The 15,260-nt window shown below is 39.1% G+C and overlaps 1 protein-coding gene across 14 annotated transcripts in view; it reads right to left on the bottom strand.

Moving 5' to 3' along the window:
- tulp3 (TUB like protein 3) overlaps nucleotides 1-15,260 on the bottom strand; it is an 80,634-nt gene that overhangs the window by 20,804 nt on the left and 44,570 nt on the right. For 10 of the 14 annotated variants that reach the window (XM_088646897.1, XM_088646896.1, XM_088646893.1 and 7 more), the window contains 4 exons: nucleotides 5,435-5,597; nucleotides 4,805-4,978; nucleotides 3,781-3,921; nucleotides 689-865 (listed from right to left, as the gene is read on the bottom strand). In XM_088646897.1, the coding sequence (XP_088503023.1) occupies nucleotides 689-865; nucleotides 3,781-3,921; nucleotides 4,805-4,978; nucleotides 5,435-5,597 (655 nt within the window). Of the gene's footprint in view, nucleotides 1-688; nucleotides 868-3,780; nucleotides 3,922-4,804; nucleotides 4,979-5,434; nucleotides 5,598-15,260 lie in introns of all 14 variants that reach the window. The other 4 variants (XM_088646905.1, XM_088646906.1, XM_088646895.1 and 1 more) reach the window with 3 other exon arrangements.

The following is a 15,260-nucleotide window of genomic DNA, read 5'->3' as shown; positions in this document are numbered from 1 at the left end:
AACGTCTTTCATACTTATGGTTGTTTTACAAAAGCCTACTACATATCTTTTAACTATAATATTCTATAATATAGAATATTATATATATATATCTTGGAATTCTATTATATTAGTAAAAATTAGGAAAAAGTGCGATAGTTGAGGCCATCATTATAAAAGCAAGGCAGAGTGAAAGGGGCCTGCCATATATCCACATGGACTGATATATCCACTGGGGCTGTCAAAACATAATATGGGCATTTATCAGTACACCTTGCCACTAAGTAATGGGCTAGTTAACTACTGTGGTTTTTAAGTCCTGCCTGAACCCCTTCTCAGTGCTCTGTTTTGGGGTTTTCCTCTGAGAGTCCTCACTTGCTTTGCTGCATTCTGCTTCTCTTTGCTTTCACCTTGCTTTACTTGTGCCTTGTCTTGCTTGCCTCGTCTTCCAACCGAGTTCCTGGATCTTCCCTGGCTTGTTCACATCATGAAACCTGGCTATGTACCTCACCTGTCTGACTTTTTGGATACTCCTTCAGATCCTGCCCTGTGTTGTCCCTCTTCTTGCTTAGTGTTTATTTATATCCACCTTTTACCTCATTTTGCTGTGTGCTAGCCTGCGTTTGGATTCTAGTTCCTGTCTTGGAATCACTGCACTCACCCTAAGTTCCCGCTGTCAATGAAGGGAGAGACAGTGTGGGCTGCTCACCTCGTTTCTGCAGGATGTCCTGGATGTCACTTTTGGCTGAGGGCTCCAGCAGAGTCTCTGTGTCTCCATCTCTGTCCACCTCCTCTGTTGGGGGGGACTGGCTCACTGATAAGATTTGAACCTTAGTGCTTAGGTCAGGAACCTCAGAGTTCATAAATGCAGCTGGTCCATCAATACCTGCATGGAGAGGGAGTTTTATTCATTATGCTGTGCACAAACAAGAATGTCATTCTAATTTTTATAAAGAAATCTTTCTAGAAGGGATGTTAACTCTAATATATTATAGATTTTGCTTCATTATCAAACTCATACATTCTCCTGTTATTTTAAATTATAAAATTTGTAAATAAATTGACAACCATAAAATAATGTAAGGGAGTCAGTATCCAGTTCTCAAGCATGACAGTTTTTTATGGTTTTATACTTAGTGCAATTCTTAGATTAAATCACAGACTTTTATATTAATATTTTAATAATTCAACAGAGTTATTGTTTTTTTAAACATTTGTAATATTTGCTTTTTATTTTTGATTCATATTATCCTGTGGACACCAGAGTAATTTTGTAAATTCTATTCAAATATATTAAAATGTGTCTATAATAATCTGCCAAATACATAATAATACAGTAATATTTTATTGCTGGTCTATTCATATTGATTTTAAATTATTGACCTTGAACTTAGAGGAAAAAGTTTAATTTAAACTAAGTAGCTTTAATTTAATAAATGTGTTTGAAGTGAAAAATTAAGCATAAAGGAAAAGGCATGGGGGAATATTCTCTCAAAAATGTACCAACTATTTTTATGATAAATAGTTTCAAATATAAATTTAGCTAACTGACTCAGAAGATAAAAATACCTGGCATTTCTACTAGTGTTTTACAATTTCTATTAAGAGAAACACCATGAAAAAAAGAGGAATGAGAAATGTATAGCTCTTTTAGTGCTTAGTAGTCTAATACTACTAAACAGCTCTAATACACTCATAATGTGTAATGGAAAAAAAACTATTTCCATCACAGATGCAGCCAGTAACACAAGAGCCTGGCAAAGCACTAAAGGTTGTACAGCATCCCTCTTAGTTGAATTAACTAAGAGTCCTTTAATCTTGACAATGCCAAAGAGGTACCTGGAAAGTAACAGCTTTGTTTTGCAATGAAAAGATCAAGTGTACTTTTAAGTGAAGTGATATGCATCATGCTTAAAAATTACTTAATTAGCTCTTTGAATTATAAATTGCCAATTGCAGCTGCTAATTAAGGATGCTGTAGGAAATCAAATGTATTACTGTAATGACAAAGATGGGTTTCCTACAGATTGGGGCACAGCTGCAAAATAGGAAGGGTTAATGCACATGTACCTTTCTGAAATTAATCAATTAGACCAATCCAAGTAATTTTTCACAGGTGTTTAGACAAACAGATTTGGTGAAACCTATCTATGCGTAGATGCTATACGGTGCCAAGGAAAAATCCTTCCTTGGACTGGACAGCCCACAAAACTACCTGAAGACTGCTCTCTGTACAGAAAAGACTATAATTTGAAATTTGAATACATGTTTTGAGTGGCAAAAACCAAACAGTTCTTTCTAGCAGAAATCCTGACTGTTGAGCATGGTGGTACGAGTATCATGATCTGGGCTTCTGTGCTACCTCGGCACCAGAATGGCTTGCTTGCTTTGTTAAAGGAATTAATTGTGTTGTATTAGCAAATTTTGGAGGAGAATGCCCGGCCATCCATTCATCTGCTGAAGCCAAACCGAAAGTGCAGAATGGAGCAAGAAAATGATTATTAAGATACAAGCAGATCTACAACAGAATGGATGAATAAGAACACATTTCGTAGTTTGGATTACTAAAGTTGAAGTCTGGCAGTAACCATTTGTAATGTTATAGCAGGACTTGAAATAAGCTGAAAAAAACGTTAATGCAAGAGACTTAACAGTTGCTAGTCGAAGTTATTGCTGATCGAGGATGTGTCAACAGTTATCCAAGGGTTCACATACTTAATCACACAAGGTTAAATAACCATTTAGTAAAATAATAAAAATATTATTTTGCATTTATATTATGTGTTTTTTGTTTAATCAAGTCAATCTTTATCTTTTATAAAGACTTTCAATAAGATCTAATGATGTTGATCTAAAATATATGAGAATACTGATAAAAATTTGGTTTTCACAGACACCCCACTGAAGATGATTTTATACATATATTTTTGTATGCATCTCAGCAGCCACAATTTTCTGAACCAGGTCTATTGTTGTAGACAAGTGGCCTACTTGCTGAAGCCTTCTCTAAGTAAGTGTCTTTACAACTCAGGTCATTTCAGATTTAGATGAGCTGACGCATTGCTTCTGGGAATAAAAGTCAATCCAAAAAACAGAGAGTGACATTATTTGTGCTTTTAGGAATTACAAACATCCACTAAAATAAGATTTTCCCCCAAGATCAAACTTTTTTCTAAAATATAATTGTTTTAGTAATCAACCATTTCACATACAGATCAACAATACTGCAGCATATGTAACTGATCTCTAGACAGTTATTATTGAAACTTATTGTAATAATTAACATTACATATATCCATATAACAATTTGACATGCCAATTTCAGCTATTTGTGTTTGATGTAGCAATAATCAGAAAATCCAATTACCTTTAGTGAGAGTGATAGAGCTGATTGAATAACCATCTATTTTCTCATATATTTTTCACTTTTGTAATGTGATTCAATAAATACACTGCTTTAATCTGCTGAACCACTATAATAGTATTTATAGTACATCTGTCTTTGTAAATGATAAATCAAACAGCTAAGTGATTTTCTGTCTGCACAGGTTGAAACTTACACACATTCCTTTTTTGACAGAAATAAATGTGTATGTGACTTTCACAATCTCTTGTTAAAAGGATGCATTAATAATGTGCCTACTGTATTTGCAGACATGCTTCAACAGGCCTTTAAGTAATACATACTGGAATCTCCCAGAGATATTGTACAAGGGAATTAAGACATCATTGGTTGTGGTCTACAGAACATGATGCACCACCTGACAGTCATAAAATGGTTAATAACCCATTAATTCATGCCTTGGTTTATGGTAGCTAACTTTCCTCTCTGTTTCCTGATTTTGCCTCTTCCCTGAAATGCTTTTCTGGGTTTTATCCATAGCTCTGGCCTGGGTGTTTCCTCTATGACTTTAAACTTCGGCTTCTCATTCAGCTCCTGCACTGTGGAAACATGATACATACAGTATTTGGAGTCATAGACCTGCACTCACAGGCAGTTCTGCTAAATCTCAAGAACATAGCCACCCACTTGCAGTGGAATTAATGTGGATTTCCTCACAATAACACATTTTCCCATTCTTCTTATCTTAATGTTTAAAAAGGGTTTCATTTATGTACTCATTAAGTACTCGTGACAGTACACAAGACAGCATACAGCATATAACACTAAACCTTCTGATTCATTGGACTATGATATCAATTTATTAGCAACATGAAAAGTAAACAAAGTTAGTCATGTCAGATGAAGACTGACAATTAATCATTACTGGAAGAGTACTTACAAAGTGTAATAGTGGAAGAGCATTAAAAGACATCTTATATGAATCACAAGAACAGTATTCACCAATCATGTTTTCTGTGCTGTCCATCCAATACCACTGTGACCATATAACAATGAACATAATTGTAATTTTGGATATTTTGATCAATGTATCTTGGGAAATACATCAGCTAAAGAATTACTTTGAAAATAAATCACTTGCACTCTAAATTGACAATGTTGACAAACGGATAATGTGGGCCCTCAAAAAGTTTCCTTTTTCAGCCACTGAAACAGGTTTTTTGTTGACTTTAAACACTTCAACAGTTATAAATACAACACAGAAGGGAGCCATGGCAAGTAGAGTGTTGCGCATTTATGATAAAACAGTGCTCTGTAACCCTTTAAGGTTAATCATGCTTTCTTTAGACTTGTCATAGAAATGGAATCACAGAAATGGCTCAACATCTCTAATACACTGTAATAAAAAATAAGGACATCAAGACATTCCATTCTCAATTATAAAATTGTTGTTTATAAAACCGTTGGCCTGTTCTGCACTACCTTTGTCTCTCAGCCCTCTGGGTTCCTCTTTGACCGAGTCTAAGTTATGTTGTTTCAGATTGTTCTTGCTCCCTGACTTTACCCTATAGCCTGTCTGAGCTGTCAGGTCTTCTTTCTCCTGCGCAGAGCCTGTTCTCAGAATACTTCTCTGCCTGATGTCTCTGTGTGCTAAAACTGGGACACAGCATGGAATGATGCCACTCCGTGTACAAAAATGCAATACATTGGCTGGTAGCTCAATACAGGTCTGCTTCAAATTATAATAGTCCAAAACATAAATAGAAGGTTGCAAGGTCACCACTGACAGCAATTGTGTCATAATGTTAAGAAGGGTAAAAGCCATTCACCAGAAGTTAATGAAAGCATCTAAAGCCATCTCAGGGAGGTTAAAGATCTCTTTTTAGAGGAGTACTTTCTTCTTGCAATTTTGCAAGTCTTCCTTAACAAGCTGATGAAAGCCAAAGTGATATTTTTTTTCTAGCTTAGCCCATCACCATCACCATGGACTCCAGGGCATACCTGCCCTCTGCAGGCTATAATTGTTTTTATGTGCAGGTTGTCAGACTCAACTTATGCTATGGATTCCCCAAGCATCTCGTCATCTTACACAACTCTCATTCTCCCTCTTACCATCCAGGATGACATCGCTGGTGATGCTGAGGCGGGACTCTACAAGTGGGGCCTGTTCCTCGCTCCTGCGGGGTTTGGACCGCCTGGGCTTGGCTTCTGGATTGGGCTGCACCATCAGAGGCTCCTGCCGTTTCCTCCTTTGCTTCTGCTCCAGGAGGGCCCGCTGACAACAAAGGACAAGAAGGAGCTTGAGCTTAATGGGTTTCACAGCTTTTGTGCTTTAGTCCTCCATTACTACTAAAAAAAGACAAATATATATATGCGATATCCAGAATGATATATATTGTCATGGAAGACATTAACAAGACGTCTTTAAGAGAGTGAGATCGCCGGTGAGGCAGTGTAACAGAGCATCAGGGAACCTCTGTCAGCTGGAGATGCCATGAAGGAGTAGAAATTCGGTGAAAAAGAGTCCAATCTGTCCAATGGGGTCCTGGGGGACAGCCCAGTGGTAAGAATCATAATACAGCTGGGTGTAACTGCTGGTGAAGAGATGGGGCTGGACAGCAGACCCACAGTAGGCTGCAGAAGTCGTGGCTGATAAAAATGTGTGTGGTGTGTTTGTGATCACCAGAGAAGCAGCTCTTGAATAGCTGAGAGTTGTTGACCATGGAGATACTCCAGATACCATGGAGGTATTTACAGTGTGTCGTTGAAGAGAGAAAGGTGAGACGGAAAGCCTGCAGGAGGAATGCACCGTGCAGAAAACAAATCAAGATCTGTGTAGGCACATTATTTCAGTAAAGAATGCAACCTCAAAAACACATAGTCCAGCTGGAATGAAAACCAGAAGAAGCGTGGGTCTTTCAGGGTTGACCATTCTAAATTACAGCGCCATGGGTAAAGATTTCAGTGACAGTGCTATTACAGCAACACAACAGTGGTACACTTCTGAGGAACTTCATTAGCTCCTTGACATATATGGCCCAATCACAGCAAAAAATAATTCAGGAGGAATACTGCTGTAAAGGTTTGCCTCCCATCAGAGAGACTTATTCCCTTCCTATCTAAAATTTGTATTAGCAGTTGCTGGCAAGAAACAGTGACACAGCTGAATAACATTTGTCCCTTGAAAATTAATGAAAAAATAATTATTTTTAATCCTTGTAGTGTGTAGAGTATTTTAAAAAAATGTTTATTATGAAAAAAGTAAGAGAGTACATAACTCATCATTACGGCCATAAGTTAAGAGCCTAGCTAATGGATGTGCATCCTACTTGCCTGCATTGCAGGTTTACAAACCACTTATACATTAGCTGTTCAAATAGTATATAATGTAGAACTTCAGTGCTCTCTCGCTGTTGCCTGAAGACACAGAGCTCAGCTACACACTTCCATAAACCTACTGTCAACCTATCATCCTCAGTGAGCATCCCTTTATCATGTATTACTTTATTAACTGAAACAGACACACTGTAGGTAAGCAGTGCTTCTAAGCTAGAGCTGTAGTAATAGATAGCATAAATAAATAAGTTTTTAAAATGGTCTAGGATTGCTTGTTTGTTTTTTTAACCTAAGAAGTTGACGTTGGAGAAAAAGATGACTACAGTACATTGCACAGGACATTGCCAGGGTGACTTTTGGCTCATAACATTATTTTGTACCTTTCAAGAGAATTAAATTTGCATCATTATACTGAACACAACAGAACACAATAAACAACTCCTGAGGAACTAGTTTAATACAAATTTAAATGATAATTCTTTGTTTTTCATTTCAGATTTTGTATGGTTTACTACTATTATGCTGTTTTTCTGTTTGTCACGGTTTGATACCATGCATGTACTGCTCTATACTCTGAATGATAGTTTCAAAATGATTTCACCATAGATTGTTGCACTGATCTGACTGTATCAGTCATACACCCAGAATTAAATGTAGTGTTAAATTGATCCCACATAATGACTCTTCTTCTTCATGAGTAAGTACTGTACAACTCAGCAAACTAACAACCAAAGAGACCCTTCTCCAAACAGCCATTCACTGTCCCCACCCTTGTGGCACAGGGCCATACTTGCTTCAAACAAGATCCTGAATTACCAGCTTTTATTATGCTCATCTGCTCATCAACACTGGATGTATATAAGCATTTACAATATCATTCATAAACACAGGTGACACATCCCCTGCTAAAGACATACCTACTCCATTACATAATAATCATGAAAAGCAATTATTTATAAAAAGAAAGTACTGAATGTCCTACTTATTTTACTGAATAAAATATTCAACGGAACATTTTATGAGAATACTCAATTCCAAAATACTCTGTTTCACAGTAGATGAGTATGGTATATTCCCAACAGAATTACTTGAAGTAGGGGGAAAATGCGATGTTTTTCAACCAAAGTGAAATGGCTCCTTCTTTCAAACAAATGTTTGTGTGTGGCTGCCAGAATCCTTGGGTCTAAAAAGAGAAAAAAAAATGTTTCCATGGTAACAGCACGCTAGCGACGATGTAAGAAGGAAAGACAAAAGTAGCTCATGTCCTTGAAACACTTTTCTGTTCTCTTACAAAAAGGAGCTGCTTTGATCACCATACTGCATCTTACAGATTACTCACTAAAACAATTCTAATCAGACTGACACCAGGCGGGGACCAGAAGATTTTTCTAAGCCACTAATTAAGAGCTTCAGAGGTGTCTGTATTTTAAGAAAGATTTAGATTAGGTAAGGAAGAACATGACTTCAAGTCTATAAGCTTCAAAATTGCTTATTTTAAGAAACAGAAAATAGAATATAATGTGACAGTTGTGTCTCTGAAGTTCCCTTTAAATCACTATTAAATTGTTACAGGTTTCTTACTTCTTGGCAACTAACCAGTTGTATTTACATATGAGCTGAAGGGGAAAAAAAGCACAAATGACAAGACTACTGTACCTTACGATAAGATGTACTGAGTTATTTTTAACAAAGGGATATTACATCTATAGAAAAAGATCTAGAATTCTGAACAGAAATACCTATTAGAAATCCTAATAATTCCATACAGAAAAATGATTAAAAGAGTATGATGCATGCATTTCAAAACACCTACGTAACCACAAACAGCCATGACCACAGATGAATTACACAACCAGTTATAATTAGCATGGTAGTCTAAATATTGCATTTACAAAATTATACTTTGGGACGAAAGCCAGTCAGGTCAACTTGTGCTGGGTTGAATTTTACTTGATACACACTAATGGGTTAGAGAGCATGATTCTTCTTGAATGGCAGTGGATGTACTACAAAGGTTTTGTGGTCATGCCATGAAGCTGCTGCTTGGAAATGCTTCACAGATGGGAATTACTGATGAACAGGAAGAAGAGGACATTTTTCTAGAAGAAGTAAATGATATGTCAACAAACTCCTAAGCTGCATAAGCAGGATTTTCATTAGTAGCACCTTCAAGCTCATCATCATCATCATCATCATATTCTAACAGCCTACTTCTAGGGAGAGTTGTGGTGGTAAGAGGCTGAGCAGAGTCTTTCCCCATCAGCAGTTTCTGCCGAATGTCCTGGGTTTGCTCCAGGGTCTCTTCCCAATGAGCTGTGCCCGGTACACCTCCTTGACTGCCAAACTCCTCACTCTGTCACGGAGAGTAAGCCCAGCCAACCAAGGGAGAAACCTAATTTCTGTTGCTTGTAATTGTGATCTCCCACTGCACCTCCACGGTTCAGGACAGCATTCACATTACTACAGCTGCTGCACCAAACCACAGGTCAATCTCATGATCTTCTCTACTCTCAAACATCAACAAGACATCCAGGTACTTAAACTCCTCTATGTGGGGCAGCTGTTCCACGCTTTTCCAGGGAGAGAACCACGACCTCAGATTTGGAGGTGCTGACCCTCATCTTGACCATGTTACTCTCAAGCTGCAAACCTCTCCAGTGCCCATCGGAGATCAGACAGATGGTGGATGGATCATATACAAACAAAGATGCAACCCTCCAATCCTCAAACTGGATTCCAAACCTCAGCTGTGTCTTGATATTCTGCCCATGAAGATCACAAACAGGAGAGGAGACAAGAAGTACCCCTTGCAGAGTCTTAACGCCGATAACGTGGACACTACTCCTTTCCTGAACTCTGGCATAGGCTTTCCCGGAGAGGCTGAGGGGTGTGATTCCTCTGGTCTTTTTATTTTAAAAAACCATCAAGCTCAGTGTTTTTTATTTTGTAACTAAAGTTTTCATTTTCGATACCTGTTTGGAATATTATGCATGTCTGGAATATTATGCATGTCTACATTAAATGATCTCCCTCTCCAACAGGACCCTACTACTGACTACCAAAAGGAAGTGGTATCCACCATTTCTCTTCTTATCAGCAGTAATGAGCTCCCCCATAATGTTCATCATGGAACATTCGCAGGTATCTCAATTTTACCTCCTCCCCAAAATCCACAAACTGGACACCCCTGGACGCCCCATCGTATCAGCATGTAACTGTCCAACTACTTACATCTCAGCCTTTCTCGACAGCCTCATGAGACCGCTGGTTGAAGATCTTCCCTCATACATCAAAGACACCAACCACGCGCTCCAACTTTTTAATGATTTCCAATTTCAGGGTACCGAATGCTACATTTTTACCATGGACATCACATCTCTGTACACCGTCATTCCCCATAATGACGGCCTTACAGCCCTCAAGCACATGCTGGACAAACGCATAGTGCTTGATCCACCCACCCACACCCTGGTACGCCTTGCAGAATTGGTCCTCACACTAAACGCATTCTCTTTTAATAATCTTTTTTTACCAACAGGTCAGTGGAGTTGCCATGGCCACCAGAATGGGACCCAGCTATGCCAATATTTTTTGTCGGCTGGGTAGAAGAACGCTTCTTCGCTTCCTACACTGGCTTTGTCCCTGACCTCTACAAACGATATATCGATGACTGCGTCGGTGCCGCCACATGCTCCAACAATCAGCTTGAGTTCTTCCTGCACCATTTCACCAACTTCCACCCGTCCCTCAAATATACATTTAACATATCTTCCACTACTCTTCCGTTTCTAGACATCAACTTCTCTATCAACTACCCCCCGACTGTCCACTTCAGCTTATTACAAACCCACGGATTCACACAGCTACCTCCTGTACAGCTCATTTCACCCCAACCACACTAAAAACTCTCTTCCTTTTTCACAGTTCCTTAGGCTACGACGATTATGCAGTGACGACATCGACTTCGAGAACCAAGCCCTCGAAATGTACTCCTTTTTCATCTACAGAGGATACCCCAGCAGTGTGATTGACAGGGCCCTTGCCCGAGCCAAAAACACCCCCGGACCATCAACCCGATCAGGAACTCCCGCCGTAACAACCGCATTCCTTTGGTGCTTCCTTACCACCCTAACACACTTCCTATCCCCAGGACCATTAACCACAACTTTTCCATCCTACAGGATGATTCCTCCATATGGGCCGTCTTTTCTGATCGCCCTATCATCTCATATCGCCGACCACCTTATCTGCGTAACCTCCTTGTTCACAGCTCCCTTGACCACCCTCAACATCCATCCACACCAGGCACTTTCCCTTGCAACAGAGCTCACTGTATCACCTGCAAGTACACATCCACCACCACACTCATTCAAGGCTCCTCAGGACAATTCCGGATCACCCAAACAGCATCTTGTACCTCCAGCAACCTTATTTACTGTATCTCTTGCAGTAAATGCCCAGCCATCTACATTGGAGAAACAGGAAGGAGACTCGGAGACCGCTTCAGAGAACACGACAGGGCTGTCAAGATTAAAGATCTCTCCAAGCCCATTGTTTCTCATTTTACCTCTGACGGCCACGACCACTCTTATCTCTCCGTCTGTGTTCTCAAAGACAGTTTTATGAACTCATACATCAAAAAGACCACCGAAACTAAAATTATTCTGCAGCTAGGATCACACATTCTCCCTTCTCTTAACGACAGACTACTGTTCTTTTACATTTTCTCCATTCATTGGAAGTTTCATTTCACACCTCTCTGCACCCATTCTGACTTCACACCTCTTGATTGGCCTCTCTTTCTGTCCCCTGCTCCCGCCTCTCACTCCTCCTCCCTCCCAACCTTTGTTCTCCTGCTACTTTACCTTTGCCTACTCCCCTGTCTCTCTCACACCTGAAGAAGGCTCCACGGCCGAAAAGTTGTGTTCTCTTTCTTCTTTTTTTCAGCATGGAATAAACCTATTACTTGTTCCTTTGCAGCCTACGCATGCTGACGCAGCTACCCACCTGAACTACTACATTAAATGATAGTTGTTTGTCCACTCTTAGATTTTATCACTTTCCTTTTTGAATTTCATTTGCTGCTTGCTAACCCCTCTGTTTTGATATAACCGTCACTAGTGTTCCAGAATATAAATCTTTGGTATAAATTATGAAGTGCAGAGGCCCTAGTACAGATCCCTATTACAGGTGCAGCCTTTCAAAATGCATGGTACAACCCCATACCGCGTGAAATTGTCTAAAGTTCACCGCGTTGTACTGCAGTACGTGATTGGCTGGCCAAAATGACCGACAGGTGGCACTCATGGTAAATTGGTTGTTAGTGAAGCGATTGCTTCATTTAATCTCATTACTGTGCATGTTTTATTCTGCTTAATATTGAATATTAATATGGAATTTTACAACTAAGGGGAAATTTTAGTAGCTGAGCATAAAAAGAAGAGGAGCATAACGCGTCTGAATAATATAAATAATATTAATTTAGGAACATAAACATATTACTGTATGTAAACTGTGTATGGCTGGTATTGGTAGCTTAAATAAAAAAATACACACCAGTATTCAACTTTATTCTTAAACTTTTTAAGCTTCAAAGTCTTTCATTCGGTTACATAGTGTGGTTATTTTGAAAAAGTTTTTATGTGCTCTTTCTGACTAGATTAAGTTTATATACTTAATAATAAGTTATAATGTTTTAACTTTTTCTATGAATACTTGCAATCGTTATTGCAGTAAAAGAAACGCATACTTTGGAATCGGGTATCTAACGATATAATTATATTCATATAGCTCAAATTATCACTGTAGTACACTTTCTTTGTAACATCTGCATCCCAAATTTGAGCATTCAAATTGTCTCATATTGGATACATTCTCGGGATTTTTACTTTACTGTAGTATACAGTATCTTGCATTTCAGCTTTACTAGAAAGAGACATTTCCATCCTCTTTGCACTAACTACCAAGTGAAGTAACGCACTGTTTTTTACAGGAGGTTCGTATGGGTAGAAGGAAGAAACCAAAAAGCTGCCATAAGCAGACTTGTGATTGTGTTGACTCATTCTGAAAGTAGCTTTGTGATAGTGTCTGATATGGCTGTGTATTTTCTTAAAATATTCAAAAACTTCATAAAGATTGTCTAAAAATGAACATCACAGTATACAATAACTAAATAAAACACATTCTTAAATCTACTGACATATCTATTATGTCAGTAATGACTTCTAAAGATTCTTGACTATGTATCTAGAAGGTTTTGAAAATCTGCATATCTTGCTATTACCACCAGAAGCTGTTAATACTCTGTTTAACACTCAACAAAGAGTGGAAATAAGTACTTTGTTCTTTTGTGGGAATAGAGGTGCTCCCATAGAGAAAAACTCTTGAACAGAGTGTTTAAATTACTTTGGCCCACATGTTCAAAATGAGTAGAGGTCAATGTTTTAAAACTCCTATCTGACTGCAAGAAACCTCAAATTTTACTTTCAGTCATCACTCAAAATACATGTACCTGTAAGTTCAAGTGTAACTGTCACTTTGTTGTATGTTAATTATTCCATGAAACATATGCATGTATATGCATACAGTGCACACCACATATATTATACTGTAATCTTAGCAGCAGTTTACAGAGGAAAAGAAGAAAGCCATATTTGACATAAAATAATTTACTTTAATCCATGAAAACAAATTAGTCACAATTATTTACACCTTAGTGGCTAGTATTAGTACTACGCTATGTGAATAGTAAGATGCCTACTTAAGTGTGTAATGATGTTCTGCCACTTCTGAAGGGGGTTTTTAAGGAATACTTAGATGTATGAATAAATGTTACTCTCATGTTTTTTAAACTGAATTAATAATTTGTAACTAATAAGACTGTTCTGTGAAATGATATTACAAAAGCATAATAATTTTAGATTTTTAAGAAATAAAAATATCAATCCATTAATCTTTCTGTGATATATTTTTGCTCTTATTTCATTGGGGGTATGAACAAATCTGAAGAGCACAGTATATGGAATCTTCATCTCCAGGATTTATGCTACTTAAAAATGGATAATCACAATAACTACAGTCTGCAGTGTCATTCACACAACCACTCATCATTATCAGTTGTAAACACAAAAACAAGAAGACTAATTTCCCATAGTATGTTGCTAAAGATAAAAGCTGCAGCATAAGTCTACACTGTAGAAAGACCAGACTCTAGTGTGACAGAACACAAAGTCATCCTTTAGAGATTTTTGTTTTGATCTGCTTAGACCACACAATCTCACAGTATTTTGTTAGTAAGAAACAAGCAAATTCGCTGCAGGTGAAAGAACACATAAGCATAAAAAGACTGCAAACAAGAGCAGGCCTTAGCCCTTCCTGCTCATTTGGTAGTTTAGTAGTGAACTGAATCTAAAATTTTGGCCAAATGCATTCCCACCCCAGACATTTGGCTTCGATGACCAAGAAGGAGCACCTGTTTCACATACCCATGTAGCAAACAAGCATATTCTTATGTGATAGTCACGGTTTCGCGCAGGGTCGTGCCCCCCACCACCCGTTCCGTCCCCCACACCTGGGCCGCGAACCTGGGTCTCTGGTGTAACGCAACAGGGCTCCAACTGCGTGAGCTAAAGGAGACCTCCCTCAGCCCAGGCAGCTGAGGACCCTGCTACGCGCAGTGAGGGCGCTGACGTCACCACACTACCTCCGCTACACCCTCCCCAGCTGAACTTTGGCTCGGCGAAGGACACTCCACACTCCTGCCCGGGTTAGGCACCAATGTGATAGTCACGGTTCTGCGTGGGGTTGTGCCCCCCACCGCCCGTTCGGTCCCGCACACCTGGGGCATGAACCCGGGTCTCCGGCGTAACGCAACTGGGCTCCAACCGCGTGAGCTAAAGGAGACCTCCCTCAGCCCAGGCAGCTGAGGACCCTGATAAGCGCAGCGCAGTGAGGGCGCTGACGTCACCACACTAGCTCCGCTACAGTTACACAAAGAACTAAGTTCTATTAAAGATTTCCAATAATATTTCTGTTGCTTTGACCAGGTATAACCCAGCAACTTAGGGCATCGTGTAAAGCACTTGGAATGCAGCAGAAAGAGTATCTTTGGAAAGTAAGATATTTGAAGCATGTAACACTAACCATAACATCATAAACTGGGACCATTTTAAACCTCAAGACTCTTGACTAAGACCAGGGATCAGGGATCACTTTCAATCACTCAAAAGGTTAACCAACCAATGAGGAGCCTGCAGAGTGGACAGAAAGATCATACCTGCTGTAATAATGTCATAACCAATCACTAACTGTTACTTTCTGGTTTAAAAAGTACTGGTTAAGATGGACTTTTTTGTCAACATCCTGAATATCAACACCTACACTAACCCACGACGCATGTGGCAAGACATAAATACAGTCACAAGCTACAAGAGCAAAACAAGCCCTGTAAGCGCTACTGACCCCTCTCTTCCAAACAAGCTTAACACCTTCTACGCAGGCTTCGAAGCTTAAAACCCTTCACCAACCACCTGGACCACTGACTCCCCTGCCACCCCAACCCCCACACTATCCAAGCTAGATGTGTGGAAATCACTAAATAGAG

Source organism: Lepisosteus platostomus, chromosome 9 (genome assembly GCF_059453375.1).
Source record: "Lepisosteus platostomus isolate fLepPlt1 chromosome 9, fLepPlt1.hap1, whole genome shotgun sequence".
Classification (NCBI taxonomy): domain Eukaryota; kingdom Metazoa; phylum Chordata; class Actinopteri; order Semionotiformes; family Lepisosteidae; genus Lepisosteus; species Lepisosteus platostomus.
This window is presented reverse-complemented; position numbering and strand designations above follow the sequence as displayed.